This window comes from Stenella coeruleoalba (genome assembly GCF_951394435.1).
Source record: "Stenella coeruleoalba genome assembly, chromosome: 9".
Classification (NCBI taxonomy): domain Eukaryota; kingdom Metazoa; phylum Chordata; class Mammalia; order Artiodactyla; family Delphinidae; genus Stenella; species Stenella coeruleoalba.
The window spans coordinates 16,352,221-16,371,969 of record NC_137155.1 but is presented as its reverse complement, the minus strand read 5'-3'; the positions used below and the strand labels follow the sequence as shown (position 1 = coordinate 16,371,969).

General features: G+C 41.9%; 1 protein-coding gene across 1 annotated transcript in view; it reads left to right on the top strand.

The window, feature by feature from the left end:
• Positions 1–5,235: 5,235 nt before the first annotated feature.
• The window catches only part of PRKAR2B (protein kinase cAMP-dependent type II regulatory subunit beta), a 182,225-nt gene continuing 167,711 nt past the window's right edge, over positions 5,236–19,749 (top strand). The window contains exons 1-2 of the mRNA XM_079930912.1: positions 5,236–5,379; positions 19,635–19,740. Coding sequence (XP_079787038.1) covers positions 19,701–19,740 — 40 coding nt within the window. The 5' untranslated portion in view covers positions 5,236–5,379; positions 19,635–19,700. The remainder of the gene's footprint in view (positions 5,380–19,634; positions 19,741–19,749) is intronic.

The following is a 19,749-nucleotide window of genomic DNA, read 5'->3' as shown; positions in this document are numbered from 1 at the left end:
TAAGGAAATGATAATGTTCTATTTTAAAATAGCCCATATTTATTCTGTAGTCCAGAAAGTATGAGGAGCAATTCTAGAGCCAGAAGGTAATTGTATGTTTCATGGGACTATTTTCAACAACATGAAATTATTTATTTGTCCTTTACCTGTTTGTGATCATTCTCCCTCTAGATTGTAAGCTCCACGAGGACGGGGACTGTACCTGTCTTCCTCACCACCGTGTTGCACTGAGCATGCAGGACAGCACTCAAGCAACCTGAGGCAGAGGGAGAGAGATGAAGAGCTGAAGCATCAGGGAGAGCTGGATTTGTCCTTGTCTACTCAAAGCTCTCCACCTCATTCAGCTGCACAGGAGGAAACGGCTCCACTGAGGCATAGCGTCCCCTCTTTTTACCTCAGACGCAGTGAGCAGACCTTGAGAAGAAATAGGACTTTTGGATATTAAAGGGATGAGGCACAAGATCTGCTAAAGAGAATCTGATAATGAAAGTTGGGTGTGGATACAAGAGGAGTCCTGGGCCACCGGAAACAGGAATGATCAGAGCCAAGTCCAAGGCTATTGACATGCTCTCTCCTATTTGCTTGATTAAGGGATTCATGGTGGCTAATTGCAGGCCCCATCCCACAGACAGAGATGGCAACCAGAGAGCTAACTCTTCCAGTCTAAGTGGTGATAGCTCTGTCTCCCGATCTTCCAAATACATTCAAGCATTCCATGAAGTGATATCAAAGGCACACATTTGATTCTCCACATTCAGGATAGCAAACTTGGCAAAGTGCCCACCCTCTGCTAGAGACTTAACATGTATCCCCTTGTCTGCCTCTCACCATAATCACAGGATGTAGCTCTTACGATTCCCAGTTTACAGACAAGGAGTCTGTTGAGTATGTGGGGAGTATGGATTAGTACTCAGGCAGCCTGGTGTCAAAGCTTTGCAGGCTTAACCACCACATCTTACTGCTTCCTGCTACCGTCGCCTTCTTAGTAGAACTCCACGGAGTTCCCTTGACAAGGATAATGGCCCAGCACCCCTGTGCTCTGACCTCAGCTGTGACTTGTCTACAAAGCTGGCCCTGCACTTATTGGCAAGGGAGGTTCTAGTTCACAAAAGTTAGTAGATTAAAAAATAAAGTAGTTGTCAACAACTGCCTACGTGACATTTTATTTTGAATTTCCATTGCATTGGAAACCAGTCCTGCTGTTCCCATTTTCTGAAAACGAGAAAAGCCACAAAGTGTCAGTGACAAAGCGGTCGCCAGGTCCTCTCTGTGATTTGGGCTCCTCCTGCTGTAAGAAAAGTTAAGTCATTGAGGATAAAGCCTTAGGAAAGAGTTCTCACATTCCAAAAATCTATCAGTGCATCGATGCATCTATCATTGCATCACTTCTATCAGAGCATCCCTTACTTCTCCTTTCCCAAAACAGGACTTTTATTCACATCTACTTTGTTCTCCTTCAAAGAGAAACTGCATTTGAATAAAAGCAACAGTACCACCTGCAGTGCTTCGGCACGTGCACATGAAGTTATTTCTGAAACTGAGGACTGCGGGCTTGGGGCAAGGGAAGCATCTCCCTGCAAAGTTTCACTTGGGATGGTCTGAATTTCAACCTGAGCCACTGCCTGTGACTCCTGTCTACCTTCAGTGCCGGCTCTGCAGAAAGGCTGCCCAGCGATGCCAGACTCTTTTCCGAGGCTGTCCCTGGAGGCGGGTGCTTGTGGAGATCCTTTATCTATTTAACAAACAGAATATGGTTCAAAGAAGGATGTAGGGCAACCTAGATACTGAAAGAAAGCAGTGGGGAGAGACTGTCTCAGCACATCTAAAGCCTGGAGGCTAGAAAACTAGAAGGATAAAGGAAGAGGTTGCTCCAGGAAGACTTCTCCAAGGTGTGGGGACCTAGCATCGGCAAGGACGGGAAATCAAAGGGACACTTTCTCCCTTCGTAAAGCTGTGAAGCTGTGGCCTTCCTAAAGATGAAGCCCACACTGACTGTTATGAGGAGGGCGGAACGCGATTAGAACTTCATCTCTTTGCCTTGAACTTGCAAATAACAGTTCCCCCTGCCTGTTCTCTGAAGCTGGCTGGCCAGGTGCTGCAGAAGAGTGCACCTTGTCTCTTGTCTGGATGGAAACAGCAGGCATAGGGTACCCTCTGAGGGAGCCCTGCCACCGAGTTGTAATGAACCAAGCCCCCAAGGCAAATGGTGTAAAGCCCAGGACTACCCTAAAGCCACTTTGCTGCCTGACTAAAGCCACGTGGCCTGAATACATTCAAAATAGATTCCTTGTGGAGAAAACCCCCTGAGATTCAACTCATGATTTTCCATGAAGGGAACGGTATCCTCAGATATCCGAAATAGGGCTTCTTAGAAGTGGAGTTGGGACCATCTGTATCTGAATCAGCTAGGGAACCTATTAAGAATTCAGAGTCCTGGGCCCCATGTCAGACTTACTAAATCAGATTTTCTGGGCGGTGGCACCTGGGAATTTGCATTTTGCAGATTTAGGGGATTCTGAGAAATGGTAGGGTTTGGGAATCATTGGACTTGAGAATTAAAGACAAACTCTTAGAAAAATTTGGCCCAGGTGAGACTACAAACATTTTCAGAACAGTATTTTTTTAAGCCCCCTCCTGTTACTATGTGAACAGGAGCTGCAGATTCAGTAGAGGACAAAGGATCTGTACACAGAAAGGTGGCATCCGATTCACTTAAATGTCTGTCTTGCTAACAGTGCAGTCTGCTGCTAAACGGTAGTTTGCCCTGAACAAAAGGAGCAGAGACGACGGTGCTGCAGGTGAATCTGACTTGTGCTTGCAATTGCCATGGAAACGGCAGCCATTATCGCTAGCTAGGATGCCCTCCCAGGCAATCCCGCTGTTCTATTTTAAAAGCTACTGCTTCTGCTTGCTTCAGATTGGAAATCCTGCCTTCTTGGGGCATGGTGCTGAGGGTTTATAAACGTGTATCCAAAAAAGAAGTAAATAGGGAATTGTGCTTTCCTGTCTCTCTGTTTTCTTCTCTTACGCATCTTCCAAAATCATCTCAGCATAATCCAAACAGGATGGAAATTCTTCTCATCTCTTGGCACAAATCTCATCTTGCCTCTGGCTTGTAGGGGAATAGGAGAGGGTGCGTTTAGGGTTGAAATAATTCATTTGCCTTTCTCCTTTCCCTTCTTAATCGGTAGGCCTAATTATAAATGCATCTGCACCAGGATTTTAATTAAGTTGAAATTTTAAAACATTGTTTATTTTTACACTGAGTGAAGGAGAAATTTTAAAAGGATGAATATGAGGGGAAACAATGCCACACTAGAAACCAGATGTTAATGTTGGGCATGCCATGCACAGTCAGCGCTGTATCTTACATTATGAATTGAACATTTTATCTTTGCCTAAAAATGGTAAAATGACAGCAGCTACAAGCATATGGGTTTATCATATGTTATCACACAGGAAACAAGGCTCCAGTGGCTATGTCCTCACCAAGGGAACTCTCCTCATTCCAGAATCAGGCCTTCCCCCTTCCAGGCTCCGAAACCCAAATGCTCCTGGAGTACATTCATCTCCTCAGGGGCAGACTCACATCCATGAATCCCCCCAAACGGAATGTCAGATCGTTCACTGACAATGAGATGTACCTCTCACAGGGACAGGAACACATATATTGTATAACCAGTCCTTTCTTCCCCGGTTGGTCAACACAGGGGAAGCCAAATAATATAGTGGTCAAAATGCTGTTTTGTTCATTTACAATCAGAAAAAATAAATAACGTTATAAGGAATAGGATACTAAAACCCCTCATAACAGACTCATTTCTGTAAGCAGAACCAGAGAGGAAGTCAGATAATAATCAGAGATCGCCTAGAGAGCAGGAAATCAGAACAAAGAGTTCTTCAGCGCTTAAAAGCATTAGGCTGACATAGCCTGATGCTTCCACCTACAAGATGTGATTGGTCCGGCCAGTGGGAGGGGATTATTCCCTCTGCCCTGGACAATGTTTTGGAGGCCCTTGCTAACTGTTCCTGGTCACTCAATTTCCTATGCTCCCAAGCTGATCACCATGTTCCTGATTTTCATATTATTTCTTTGATTCAGCTTAACATCAGTCAGGTTACTGTCTCTGTGGACTGGGCCTGGGGGTGGGGGAGGCATTGTCTTTTGAAAGGCTTTGCATATTCCAGGTTCTGTATTCTGTGCTGTGTTGATCTTCTAGTTTAACTCTGTGCCAGCTACCTTATTTCAATTTCTTAAGAGCAACCTCTCTGACACTCCCAATAGGTGGGCAACATATCCGAGTACACTTACATTTCTTCAGATTTTCAAGCTAGCCCAGCTTGTATTTGAGAAGACAGTAATAAATTCACAACCCCTCTCTTCCTTGGCGTGGTTCTGATCGTGAGCTGGGCTGAGCCACTTTCAAACGTCATTACAGGGGTATCGTCGGTTGCTTTAGAGTTGCCAGCCTCCTTCTTGTCCTTGTCTGTCTTCTCCCCTGGTTACCATGTGTCCATCACCAGTCACCCATTAGGTGAATGCTTGTATCCTAGACTGAGAGGAAGGGCTAGGGGCAGCTGGGGGGTTAGGAGGGTAAAGCAGAGGCTGAGCAGGGACATGCAGATGGGGACATAGGTCCACCGGGCCACTCTTTGGAGGCACAGCACAGAGACCAGTTAGAGAATTTATCTCAATTTGTTCTATTAAAATGTTTATATTTGTTGAACTGAACATCTATTGCATGAAGGTACCTGATTTTGCACCTAACTTACTGGTATTTGGGTAAATTCTAGTAAACGGCAGGAAAGAGGGAACAAGCACTTAATATAACCCCTAGAGGCCGGTTGCCCTCTTTAGGTTACTAGGGTAAAGGAGCTGGGGACTCGAGTTCTGAAAGCTTTAGCCTGGAATGAAACTACCATCCGGAAAGGAAGGATCAGGGCAGGGCAACAAAACAGAATGTAAAAAAACCCCAAAAAACAAAAAAACAGATAAACAGGACCACGCAGCCTGTTACCGACCCTCCCTAACCTGTCCCCTACAAGGGTCCTTCTGCTGCCCCCTGCCATTGCAGCCAGTAGAAGACCCAGCTCCGTTTGGGACAGGCCGTGGGTGGGGCTGCTTTATAGGATCTCATTTGGGGGGTGGGGAGGGGGCGGAGTTCTCCTGGGTCTAGAGCATGCGTGTTGCTCACAGGCTCCAGACGGAAGTGCGCCGTGCAGGTCTCTGCGCAGGGCGCGCCGCCCGTGTTGCATAGCAGTGTCCTAGGCAGCGCTTTTCCACACGGCCCGCGGGAGTCGAGGTGTCAGGCGCTGCGGTACTGCGTTGGGAACTCTAATCCTTGTTAGATGCAAGGCCTCTGCACGCGGACCCCTAAGGCAAGTGAAACTACACGAAGCCCAAAAGAGGTTAGGCCTTCTCACCTAGGTTCCATTTTATTTTTCCCAGGGACTCCAGTGGGCTTTGCCGGTGACAAATGCGTAGATTCCGTAAGAGATGTGTGCGGTGAGGGCATCAAGGGGTGGGAGCCTCTTTGAGAGGTCCAGGCATCACCTTCCCCTGCCCTTGGACCCTAAACTCTACTTCGAGCTTGTGGGTCTCCTGGGCTGAAGCAGAGGCCGCTAGCTCTTGGCTACCGGGGCACCGTTAGGGTTTCTGCATGGAAAGTGTGAGCTCAGCATTCAGCGTCCACCCTGGAGAGACGGCAGACTCCCGGAGTGGCCTTCGTGGGGCATTTGTGGGGCTCTGCAGCAATCTGAAGGCATGCAGAATCCCAGCCTGGGCTTCTGCCATCTCCAGAAAACTGGGGATCTCACCTGAACGAGGAGAGTCTTAGGATTCTGCTGGAAGAGACTGAGGTTGTTTAACTTCACTCGCTGTATTGAGAGTCGTGCTGGTCCAGGCTGATCCCGAAGGAGACAACAACAGGTTCCTCTATGGAGCTAGTGGGGGCTACTCTTCAGGTTCCAGAGTAACCCCGGGAAGGAAAAGATGAGATATGCCCCGGGATCTACCCAAAGTTAAAACCTAGGACTTAAGTTGAGGCAACCCAGATAAGCAAAAGGACAGGTTACCAATTTTAGGCCACAAAGATACTAGCGCCTTAAATTTGCAATGTAGAAGCAAGATAATGTTGGATAGGATTCAGGATTCCTGTAATGGATGTTAAAAAGAGTTGATTGAATAGACGTTTTCTGAACCGTTATTAAACTTCTATGTAGGAAGGAAGGAGGAGGAAAGGAAAAGTGGAGAGACTGGGAAATCTTTTCTCATTTGGAGGTACCAGAGTTTTATTTCTTTTTTAAGCAGAACCATTGGAACTACCCAAGTCTACATTGACTAATTGGTGATAGTATATATATATACACATATAAATGTGTGTGTGTGTGTATATATCTATATCTATATATGTATAGTATAAATATATATGTAATGTTTTAATTTGGAGATATAAAAAAGCTAGGCATATACCATGAAACAACATCCAAATAAAAGTGAAAGGGGGTAAGAACTCCAGAATTTAAGTTTAATTACTAAGAAAATGTCTACTTGAAAAGCTGTAGTAGTCCAATACACAGGTGAGTCCTTTTGTAAAGAAATCAGTTATGGCATTAAAACCATTCATACATCTACACACTCTAGTTCTGCAATATTTCCTATTGCAAGTAAATTCATATTCAAAATTTTAAAACTGTCTTCAGTCCAATTAAAAGAATAAAAATGGTTTAAAACTCACTAATTTAAAACAAAGCATCTATACTGGAAAATTCCATTGGTTTACAAAGACAGTCCCCAATTTAGGATTTTTTTACTTTACAATGGCGTGAAAGCAATACACATTCAGTAGGAACCATACTTTGAATTTTGAATTGTGATCTTTTCCTGGGCTAGCAATATGCAGTGCGATACTCTCTAATGATGCTGGTGAGGGCAGGAACACAGCTCCCAGTCATGAAGGTAAACAACTGATACAACCACTCTATCCAGACAATTGTTCAGTTTTTCGATTTCAGTACACTATTCAATAAATGACATGAAATGTTCAATACTTTATTATAAAATAGGCTTTGTGTTAGATGATTTTGTGCAACTGTAGGCTAATGTAAGTGCTTTGAGCATGTTCAGGCTACGCTAAGCTATGATATTTAGTTGGTTAGGGGTATTAAATGCATTTTTGACTTCTGATAGTTTCCACTTACTATGGGTTTATCAGGATGTAACCCCCTCATAAGTCCAGGAAGATCTGTACTGTATTTCCAAACTTGAACCATTTGAGCTGTCTAGCTCCACATGAACTAAATGACAGAAGCTATGGTTTCTAGAGTGGATGATGGTGTCTGTGGGTGAAACCCTTTTCATTCAGCTGCTTAGGAGGATCCATAGCCTGATGGGCAGCCCCTACCCTGCTCACCTGAGAGCAAAGACTGTGAGCCCCAGCCCTGCCTGCTCAGTGTCACCCCATGCAGAGTGTCACCTTGAAGAGTCCTTCTTACATTACGGCAGAAGAAAGCCACACTAGCTACTCAGTCTCTCCTTCTTCTGTATGAACAGACAACTTAGGATTACCAGGCATAAGAAGAAAACCAGCAACAAGAAAGTGAGACCAAGATAAGTAATTGGAAAAACAGAAATAATTCAGGAAACAAAGCAATTTTAATGAAAATCCTCAGAGAGATTAGCTATCCTTAAACCAAGGTGAAGATACTATAAATAAGGAGCAATCAAAAAACAGAATGAACCATTAGAAATGATTAATTACTAATATTTTAAAAAATGTAATAGAAGAATGGAAAAGTCAAGGACATTGCTCAAACCTTAGAACAAAAAGACAGAAATCTTAAAAGGAGATAAAAGTTGAGACAACTTTATGTTTTGTATATTTTGCCACGATAAAAAATTTAAAAAAAAGTTGAGGACTTCCCTGGTGGCGCAGTGGTTGAGAGTCCGCCTGCCGATGCAGGAGACACGGGTTCGGCCCCAGTCCAGGAAGATCCCACATGCCGCGGAGTGGCTGGGCCTGTGAGCCATGGCCGCTGAGCCTGCGTGTCCAGAGCCTGTGCTCCGCAGCGGGAGAGGCCACAGCAGTGAGAGGCCCGCACACTGCAAAAAAAAAAAAAAAAAAAAAAAAGTTGAGACGACTAATTCAGCAAGTCTAGTATTCAACAAATCAACTTTCAAGAGAGCAGAGACCATGAAGAAGACGAAATTAGCAAAGAAATAATGAAAATCTTTTAAAGCCATGTGGTCACAAATCTTCCAGTTGAAAAGATCTATTAAATACCTAATTCAAGAATTTAAAAATACTTATTCCCAAACATGTTACTATGAAATTTCAGAACACCAAGCATAAAGAGAACATCTTCAAATCTTCCAGAAAGTAAAAAGAAGTCAGCCACAAAACAAGCCAAACTAGCATCTGATTTCTTATTAGTAACAGTGGGTGCTGGAAAGCAATGGAGCTATGCTCTCAAAGGTCTTAGAGCAAATAATTTCCAATCTGTTGTGGACTGTCTTGGACTATGAATCTGTATATTTCCTGTGTGTTTCTTTAACCTCTTTACCTACTCATGTGAACCCCTAGGGTCCATTTTCTTCCACTCAGTTCTACTCAGATAGGCATGAGTCACCCACTTTGGAAGCAGCAACAAAGACTATAAAATTAAAAGGAAAAAGCCTTTGGACAGAGGACCAGACGGAAAGATACATCTGCATGCTTGAAGGGCTAGTTTTTCCACTCTAAAGCCTAGATAAAATATGGACCAGGAAAGGGAAGAAAAAGGCAAAGGGACCACTTCAGAAAGGAATGAAGAAAACTCTAAGAGAGGAATTGGCAGGATGGGGAAAGCTTTTATGACAGATGTCACTTGGTTGCCTGGAAACTGATTTGGTGCTGGGCTGTCCACACTGGCTGCAGTCTCTAGTGAGAAACTCCACCCTTTTTGTTAATAGCTGGTCATCATCCACTGAGTGTCCAGTTTGATGGGGCACTCATTCGTATGGGTGGATTATCCACTCTCTGATGGTGTACCTAAGATATTTTGTGGGATGTTGGTAACATGAATATATCAAGACAGGGTTGGACAAAACCAGTTGAAAATTGCACTGTTCTGGTTATAGTTGAATACTATACCCAGGCAAACTATCAAATGTGTTAACAAAACTGAGATACTTTGAGACATGCATATCTCAAATGTTTTATACTATTTTTAAGAAGTTTCTTGATCTCTTTTTGCAAAATGAGGGAGAGAACCAAGAAACAAGAAGTTATGGGATTCAGGAAACAGTAGATGCAATACAAAAGAGCAGTTAAGGAAAGTCCTGGTATTTCCAGAACGATAGCTGTAGAGCAGGTCTAGGAAAAAAGCAATTCCTATAGAAGTAGGAGGATGGAGTTCTCTGGACGAAAGGGAGGTCTTTGCGAGGGTGATCTTGATGGAAAAGATGGTGTATGGACAGAATGTTTGTGTCCTCCAAAATTCATATGTTGAAATCCTACCCCTCAGCATGATGGTATTAAGAGTTGGAGTCTTGGGGAGGTTATTAGGATTAGATAAGGTCATGAGGGTAGAGAATGGGATTAGTGCCCTTATAAGAGTCATGAGAGCTTGCTTCCTCTCTCTCTGCTCTCTACCATTAAGGATAAAATAAGAAGTTGCAATCTGCAACCTGGAAGAGGGCCCTCACCAGAACCCAATGGCACTGGCACCCTGATCTTGGACTTCCAGCCTCCAGAACTGTGAGAAATAAGTTTTTGTTGTTTAAGCCACCCAGTGTGTGATATGCTGTTACAACAACCTGGTCTAAGACAGATGGTATGATGGAATAGAATTTGTCAAAGCCAGTGCTTTGAGAAAAAAACAGAGAGAGAAAGAGAGAGAGAGAGAGAGAGGCATTTAGAAACTTAAAAATAAAACTCCACAAGAAAAATATATCTAAATATGTGGCAAACTCAAGTACATAATGGTTTTTAAGAAATTTCTAAATTATAAGAAAAGAGAACTCCATTTGACTTTCTTACAAATTTCTAAACTGTAAGAAAAGAAATCCTCCTACCGGTGCTGAGTTTATATCATTTGGCTCAGTAAAGAAGTGAAAATATTTCAAGCACATAACTTGGGCCAGCATTTGCACACGCCTAATAACACAAAAGTTGCTTTTTTGGCTTGCAAGAAGACTTGACTGTGGTAGCAGAACAGAATACAAATTGGTAAACTTGATAATGTAGAAGGTAAAAATGACAAAAGGAGGGCCATGGCAGGAGGAGGAAAGCTAGAGAAAAGGATGGGGAACGATTTTCTTTTTATAAAGCTGGGAGTCAATAGATAATGCTGAAAGTTGATGACACAAGAAACAGGTTGAAGTAAATTATTTACAGTCACAAAGATAACCAATAGAAGAACGGGGGGTGGGGGGGAAACAAGATAGACATCTAGCATTGGAAGGAGTGGAGAAGAGTGTCAAATATGAGAACTAATACAAATATTTTTTAATATTGACTGTCTTAGTTCAGGCTGTCATGACAGAATATCATACAATGGCATTGGGAGGTTTAAACAACAGAAATTATTTCTCACATTTCTGGAGGTTGGGAAATCCAAGAACAAGATGCCAGCAGATCTAGTATCCGCTGAGAGTACTCTTTGTGGTTTATTGGGGACTGTATCCTCATGGGAGAGGGGGAGGGGAAAGGGAGGCGGCCCCAGGGGGAGAGAGAGAGGAAGGGGGAGAGGGAGAGAAAGTTCTTTCCTCCTGTGTCTCTTCTTATAAGGGCACTAAGCCCATCTTAACAGCCCCACCCTCATGACCTAATTAGCCCCCAAGTGCTCTACCTCCAAATACCATCACACTGGGGATTACGGTTTCAATATATGAATTTTGAGGGGACACAAACATTCATTCCATAGCATCAACTGTGGAAAGTGAACCTGAGGCTGGAGAGAGGTGGGGAGACTATTGTTTATTGTTGTATACTCCTCTATGCTCTTTGATTTATTTTGAGCAAATAGTTCTTTGATTAAAACATTTTAGATGCATTTCAGGAATCACCTCCTCTGTGAAGCCTTCTCTGACCTCCCTCTACTAGCAGAGGTGGGCATTCATTATGCCCTGGTTGTACTTATACCAGATGTTATGGCCTTAATTGTACCCCCTCAAAATGGATATGGGGGCTCTAACCCCCATGTGACTGTATTTGGAACTAGGGCCTTTAAGGAAGTAATGAAGATTAAATGAAAAACAACAAGGTCCTACTGTATAGCACAGGGAACTATATTCAATATCCTGTAATAAACCATAATGGAAAAGTATATGAAAAAGAATATGTATGTGTGTGTGTATATATATATATATTTATATATATATATATGACAATCACTTTGCTGTGCAGCAGAAATTAACACATTGTAAATCAACTATACTTCAATAAAATAAATTTTTTTAAAAAAGGTTAAATGAAGTCTTAAGGGTAGAGTCCTGATCCAATAAAAACTGGTGTCCTAGTAAGAAAAGGAAGAGACACCAGGGCTTTCTGCCAAGTGAGGACACAGCAAAAAGGCAGCTGTACCAAAGCCAGGAAGAGAACTCTCACCAGAACTTGACCATCTGACCATGTTGGTACCCTGATCTCAACTTCCAGCCTCCAGAACTGTGAGAAAACAAATTTCTGTTGTTTAAGCCACCCAGTCTATGATATTTTGTTGTAACAGCCTGAGCTAATACACCAGATTCTACTGCCATGATTTGATACATCTGTCTCCTCTTCTGGATTATAGACTCCTGAGAGCTAAGCCCCATATTAATATAACTGCCATATATTGAGGACTTAGTATGTGCCAATCACTGTATGAGGTACTCACACACTATCTCATTTAAACCTTACAACTTCATAACATCAAAACTATTATCCTCATTTTACAGATAAAGAAACTAAGACTTGAAGAAATTATGTGGTTTGTCTAAATTCGTTAGACTCCATTTATACCTGGCTCACACCACCATACTGCCTTCTGTCTTCTGTTTCCTTGCCTCCTAGCAGTTCCTCACACATAGCTGGTTTTGCGAGGTTGTTTGTTAATTTCTTGGATAAATGTATTCCAATGTCATCAAGGGAAAAGCACTTGTTTCTCCTTACAATAATATATTCCTGAACTTAATGTTCTTGAACACTCCCACCTCCCATAATAATAAAATTAAATAAAATTTAAAATCCCCTCCTCCAGACAAATCCATCTATGTAACTTTCAGAGCTCAGTGCAAAATGAAATTACAGGGCCTCTTGTTGAAAAATTATTAAGAATTTCAAGAGCTTACAGGTTGGTGAACACATGGAGACTTGGGGAGAGTGGTGCATCATGGAAGCGCCACGCTCCTTCCCACATATATTGCCTTATGCTTCTCTTCCACCTGGCTGTTCCTCAGCTAAATCCTTTTATGATAAACTAATAAACATTGCCCATTCTGGACACCCACTTTGCTTTATTCACAGAACAGCTCACCCCAGCGATCTCTCCGCAGCAATATGTTGAGATCCTTCTTGTTCATTTTTCAGCCTCAGAGTCCTCCACTGGGTGCCTTGTCCACCCAGTCCCTGCTGATGGACATTTTCCCTGTTTCTAGTCTTCTGCTATTACAATGAATTAAAGAAAAAAAGAAAGAAAGAAATTCACAATGGCAACAGCAGAGCATTAAGTGAAGTGCAGGGCCCTTCTACGCACAGGGCCTTGTGTGAATGTACAGTCACATGCCCATGAAGCCAGTCAACCCCACCTGCAACACTTTCCTCTATCTTTCTTTTGAAATCAGTCATAAGTCTAAGTTTCTAGCCATCACATATGCAATTGTTAGTCACACAAGAGCATAGGTTCAGGTAGGTTGAGGGTAATTGTGCATCACAGACCCTTTTCTCCTTTGTTTCTCTGTTTCCTGGAAATGGTTCATTTGTCTGTCAAGAACCAACACTTAACACTAATTCAAAAAGATACATGCACCCCAATGTTCATAGCAGCATTATTTACAACAGCCAAGATATGGAAGCAATCTAAGTGTCCATCAATAGACAAATGGATAAAGAAGATGCGGCATGTATATATACACATACACACACATATACATACATACACAATGGAATATTACTCAGTCATAAAAAAAGAATGAAATTTTGCCATTTGTAACAACATAGATGGACCAGGAGGGTATTATGCTTAGTGAAATAAGTCAAACAGAGAAAGACAAATATTGTATGTTTTCACTTACATGTGGAATCTAAAAAATAAACAAAATGAATATAACGAAACAGAAACAAACTCACAGATACAAACCAGTGGTTACCAGTGGGAGAGGGATGGGAGGGCAAGATAGGGGTAGGGGATTAAGAGGTACAAACTGTTGGGTTGGCCAAAAGGTTTGTTCATTTTTGTCCATAATATGGCTCTAGTAGCACTCAGTTGTCTTTAACTTCATTCGAAACAGTTTTGTTAGATTGTACGTGACAGCTGTCATCAGCGTGCATTTAAAAAAAGACATCAGAATTGGTGGATTTTTGTGTAGGCATTTTAATGAAGATAGAAGAAAAAAGCAACATTTTCAACATATCGTGCTTTACTATTTCAAGAAAGGTAAAAACACAACTGAAACGCAAAAAAAATATTTATACACCTTTATGGAGAATGTGCTGTGACTGATCAAAAATGTGTCAAAAGTGGTTTGCGAAGTTTCGTGCTAGAGATTTCTCACTGGACGATGCTCCATGGTCATGTAGACCAGTTGAAGTTGGTAGTGATCAAATTGAGACATTAACTGAGAACAATCAATGTTATACCACAAGGGAGATAGCCGACATACTCAAAATATCCAAATTAAGAACTGAAAATCATTTGTACCAGCTTGGTTATGTTAATCACTTTGATGTTTGGGTTCCACATAAGTTAAGTGAAAAAAACCTTCTTGAGTGTATTTCCACACGCGATTCTCTACTTAAACGTAATGAAAACCTTCCATTTTTAAAACAAATTGTGAGGGGTGATGAAAAGTGGATACTGTACAAGAATGTGGAGTGGAAGAGATCGTGGGACAAATGAAATGAACCACCACTAACCACACCAAAGGCCGGTCTTCATCCAAAGAAGGTGATGTGTATATGGTGGGATTAGAAAGGAGTCCTCTGTTATGAGCTCCTTCCGGAAAACCAAACAATTAATTCCAACAAGTACTGCTCTCAGACCAACTGAATGCAGCACTCGATGAAAAGCGTCCAGAATTAGTCAACAGAGAATGAACAATCATCCATCAGGATGACGCAAGACTGCATATTTCTTTGATGACCAGGCAAAAACTGTTACAGTTTGGCTGGGAAGTTCTGATTCATCCACTGTATTCACCAGACATTGCACCTTTGGATTTCCATTATTTAGGTCTTTACAAAATTCTCTTAATGGAAAAAATTTCAATTCCCTGGAAGTCTGTAAAAGGCACCTGGAACAGTTCTTTGCTCAAAAAGATGAAAAGTTTTGGGAAGATGGAATTATGAAGTTGCCTGAAAAATGGCAGAAGACAGTGGAACAAAAGAGCGAATACGTTGTTCAATAAAGTTCTTGGTGAAAATGAAAAATGTGTCTGCTATTTTTATCTAAAAACCAAAGGCACTTTTCTGCCAACCCAACACTATGTATAAAACAAATAAGCTACAAGGATATATTGTACAGCACAGGGACTATAGCCAATATTTTATAATAACTATAGATGGAGTATAATCTATAAAAATTTGATTCACTATATTGTTTACCTGAAACTAATATAATATTGTAAATAAACTATACCACAATAAAAATAAATAAGATACAAGGATGTAATGTACAGCACAGGGAATAAAGCCAATATTTTATAATAACTTTATATGGAGTATAATCTATAAAAATATTGAATCATTATGTTGTACACCTGAAACTAATATTGTAAATCGACTATTCTTCAATTTAAAAAAAGAACAAGCACTTGAGACAGAGAATTCTCAATAGACATGCAGAGCTGCATTAGTCAACAGCAAAAAGCAGTAGTGGAATGTGATAAATTAGCAATGGGAGTTGAATGCCTATGATCCAGATTTTACTCCAGAAAGGGGAAATACATAAAACTCCATATAAATATATTACAAAATTGGAAGATATATTAATTACAGGAGATGAAAACATTTGGCCCATTGCCTCACAATCTAATTCATCTTTGAATACATTCAGTTGTTAACATCAGAGCTGCCAGCCCTGGCAGAATTATTCCATATGAGGTGCTCCATTCTCAGTCAGTGGTTTGGAGTTTTTAAACAAGGAATTGCAAATCCAGTGCTTCTAGGAGCCAGACAGGTACTTGGATAAGTGAGGTCAGCCAACTGAGGACTCGGGAAACTGGAGACCACTTCGGGGCCTCTACTGCAGCTGTTCCCCTGGTCCAGTTGACTCTTAGCAGTGTGGACTGATATGGTCTGAGCTTCTGAATTTTCAAGCAAACCCAGAAATGAGGTTTTCCCAAATTGTACATGTGTAAATGTTAGCAACTAATTTTAATAATTAAAAGAAAAATATGGTCAAATAAGAATTGTCTGGGGGCTGGAAGTGGTCATGAGCCCTTAGCTGGAGCCCTCCATGACAAAAGATTCATTTTATCCTACAGAGTTCTGAGACAACTAAGTTTGGACTAGAGTCCCATATACAAATGCATCACTCACAAGAACGCTTGAGTGGCTAGGTTGTTTGAATTAGGAAGAGCAAAGAGCCTAAGCCAGTGGTTTGCAAACTCCACCACTCCAGAGGACACTTGGCAATGTCTGGAGACATTTTTGATTGTCTCAATAGGTGGGGATGCTACTGGCATCTATCTGGTGGGTAGAGGCTAGGGACGCTGCTAAATATCCTATAATGTAGAGAACAGTTCCACAACAAGTATTCATGCAACCAAAATGACAATAGTGCTGAGGCTGAGAAATCAGCTCTCAGGCAGTGATTCACCCCCAGAATGTGGCTCTCAGGCCAAAGCTTAAAATGCAGATCCTTGGGCCCCGACCCAGGCTACTCAGTCTTATGCCCTGTAACACCCAGATATGTGCATTTTAGAAATCTTCCCAGGTGATGTTAATGCATGCCATAATGTAAGAGCCATTGAGCTGAAATAACCGATCTAAAGACTCATTTATATCTAGAGAGTTACCATGGCATGTTTAGCAAGGATGCATGTTTAATGATAACAGAGAGAACTTTTAAGCTGCAAAATACTGCACAGACAAAGCAATAGTATCCGAATAATCCACCCACAATCACAGCCTGTTCCAAAAAGATAGGAGTTATAAAGAAGAAAAACTGTCATCACATCTTTACCCTCCAAGTACAGAAGATCATTTCCGAGAGTGCTGAAGATATTTTTTAAGTTTATCAACATGAAAAACAAAACAGCTATAAAAATCACAATTTTAAAAGCAATCTGTATTCCTCAAGCATTGCAAATTGAAGCATTTGAAATTAGGATATGGGAAATTAAAGAGAATATATTATAGATATCCTTACTGCCACCTTCAATACATGTCATGGCAATGGGAAAACTAGTTTAAACTTTATAAAGCAACTTATATGTAAGTTTGTTTTGTCATTTTCCGTTAACACTAAAAATGTAGATTTTAAAAGAAACACTGCCTGGAGCCCTCGCTCACTTGTGGGGTGTATTAGAAGCATCCCCATTCCAGAAAGGTCAGTAGATACTCTTCCCTTCTTCTCTGTCCAGTTAAGTCCCTACTAGAGTGAGCTGCTATTATTCACAGAACTGCATCCCACCCCTGGAAGGTCAGGCATGTGTAGTGGTCATCATCCGTAGTGGACATAAATGGAAAATTCAGCCCAGAAGCATAAGCACAGTTAAGGGGAGATTTGTCCCTGGGCTGACGCAATAAGAATTTCAAGGCTGTAAACCCAGACGAAAGGACTGGGAGAAGTAGCTTCCTGGGTAGTAAAATCATAGCCTTGTATGCTAGTGTAAGTTTTTTCTGACTTGGGGCTTATATAAAAGGCATCTTTGCAGGCTGACAAGACCACTGAATTCTAAAAAGGCATCTAGAAGGTAAAGCCTTATATGGAGAGCCTTCCCACACTCTGGCAAACTTACCTTGTTTATAACCTTTGTGCTGTCCTTTTTCACTGCTTTTGGAGGAAACCAAAATAAAATTGGCCATACCTAAGCCAAATTGCCTATCCTCAAACCCAGATGAGCTTCTGTGGTCTGGACTAACTCAGAGTGAGGAAAAAGGTTGAGAGACATGGCTTACCCTGGGGAGTAGAGGTGTAGGGGCTCACTCCCGGAAGTAGCACTACGACTTCATGTCCACAGAGGAAGGAGAGCCATCAAAATCCTTAGGACATTACATAAAGAAAACACTCTTGAGTTTACACTTAAAAAAACCAAAATCCGGGGCTTCCCTGGTGGCGCAGTGGTTGGGAGTCCGCCTGCCGATGCAGGGGACACGGGTTCGTGCCCCGGTCCGGGAAGATCCCACATGCCGCGGAGCCACTGGGCCCATGAGCCATGGCCGCTGAGCCTGCGCATCCGGAGCCTGTGCTCCGCAACGGGAGAGGCCACAGCAGTGAGAGGCCCGCGTACTGAAAAAAAAAAAAAAAATCTCATGAAAAAACAAAATCCTTAGGATAGAAAAGACAACCCTCCAGGGCCTCCCTCCCCTCCCAGCATCACCCTAATGACATCCTTGATAATCACACAAGGCCACCCAGCCCCTTATTGGGACTCTCATACCGCCTCTCAATGCCTGTCCGTCATTCCATTCAGGGCTCTCTACCTCCCTCCCCAAAAGATAGATACTCAGGGTTCATTCTGCAGAGTTCTTTCAAGTTGAGATGAATGTGATAAAACTCACTAATGTGTGAAGAAAGCAATTTGTTACCTCTGTAGGGGTTCAGAATATATCACCCCCAAATATGCCACTTTGGCATCCTGATTATTTTGAATTAAGGTACTTGAGAGACAGCTGGTGCAAGAAGAACACTTTGACCCACCTACGTCTCCCTGAAAGAGAAGAAATCTCCCATGTGAAAGGTACCCTGTACCAGGAGGGCAGAAGGCATCCCTGGCAAGTCACCAGAGGCAGGGCATTTAGGGCCGACAAGGCCAAACAAGGCAAACTTGTTACTTCATCGTTTTACTATTTTGTCTTGTCAATTCCTCACAAATTGTTTCCTTGTCTAAAAGGTATAAAAGTTTCCTATTTTGGTCACTTCTTTGAATCTCATGTCTTTGTGGGGCTCCAGCACATATGTCCATATGTAATTAAATTTGTTTTTCTCCTGTTAATCTGTCTTTTATTACTAGGGATTCTCAGTCAAGCACCTAGAAGGGTACAGGGAAAATTATATATCCTCTCCTATACCTCCTCCCAGAGAATATTTATATCTTAGAAGCTGTTAATAACAGACAGGTGATACGTAATCCAACATAACTGATCTGTAAATTTTCAAGGGCCAAATCTCCCCAGTGGAGATCTTACACCCCTCAAATCATCTTGGGTAGTCAGAATGTGAGCCATGGAAAGATGGATCTTGTAAAGACAAGTCAGTTGGTGAGTTCTCCATCATTCAAATCCATCAAGAAATGGAGATGCCCTTTCCCAAAATTATGTTTGAAAACAGAAAAGTTAGATAGCATTCTACCTGGAGCATACGGTACAAATTCCTTTATCTTCAAAAACAAACCCAGCAAATTCCCAAAGAGAGTGCACTTCAAACTGAAAAAGCACCCAGTCATTTTCCATTGCAGGGAATGAGTGGAAATAAGAAAGACTGTCTCTCCCTCGGCTTCATTCTGAATCAGCTTGCCCATCTATGAAGCTGAACTTCTCCTATGCAGATAGCACAGATATCCGTTGTCTCATTATCTAATGTCCCTCTGCTAAGACTAACGATGGTTTTAAAGCAGGCTGTTACATAAGGAAGACTTTTCTACTGTTATAATAAATATTAAGTTACAGATCTGAGAATGTGGCTAAGTATTTTCAAAACCACAAAGAGACATCAATGAAAAAGAGCTGCAGCTCGATAGAAAACGCTAGAGCATTGAGTCTCTGTCCTGCTCTAAGTGCCAATTCCTGCCCTTCAGTTTGTGTGGTCCCAGCTGAGGCAGGGAAAGGTAGGCTAAACAGCCTTTAATAGTTTACAGCTGAAGACCATTTAGGTCTCACGCTTTCTCTCAAAAGAGAAGAGCCCAGGTGGCTTGGGGTAGTGGGTCAAAGACGAATTTTAATCTTGAGTCAGAAGACTCATAAGAAAATTTAGCTATAAGGTATGGAATGAGTGCTATGCCTGTCATTAAGGAAAAAGGTAGCATGAAACAAAGGAAAGAGAGATGTAGCATTTCAGTCCCAGTTCTATCACTAAGTTATCATTATTCACTGGAATGTAAGCTATATGTGGGCAGGGACTTTCTGTTTTACTCACTGCTATATTCCCAGCACCGAAGAACAGTGAGTGGCACGTATTAGGCGCTGAATAAATATTTACCAAATGAATCAATACATTATTGCTGTCTTGAAGAAGTCAAACAGACAGCCCTTAGGGACTATTCTTCGCTGATTCGTTCTCTATTTGCCCCACAGCACTACTGCCCTTGTCAGAAGAGCATGAGGCATGAGCAGCCTGTGTGAAAAGAAGCTGATGAGGTGATGCCGGTGATGCCCTGGAGGAAAGTTGCAAGGCCTGAAGGTACAGTTG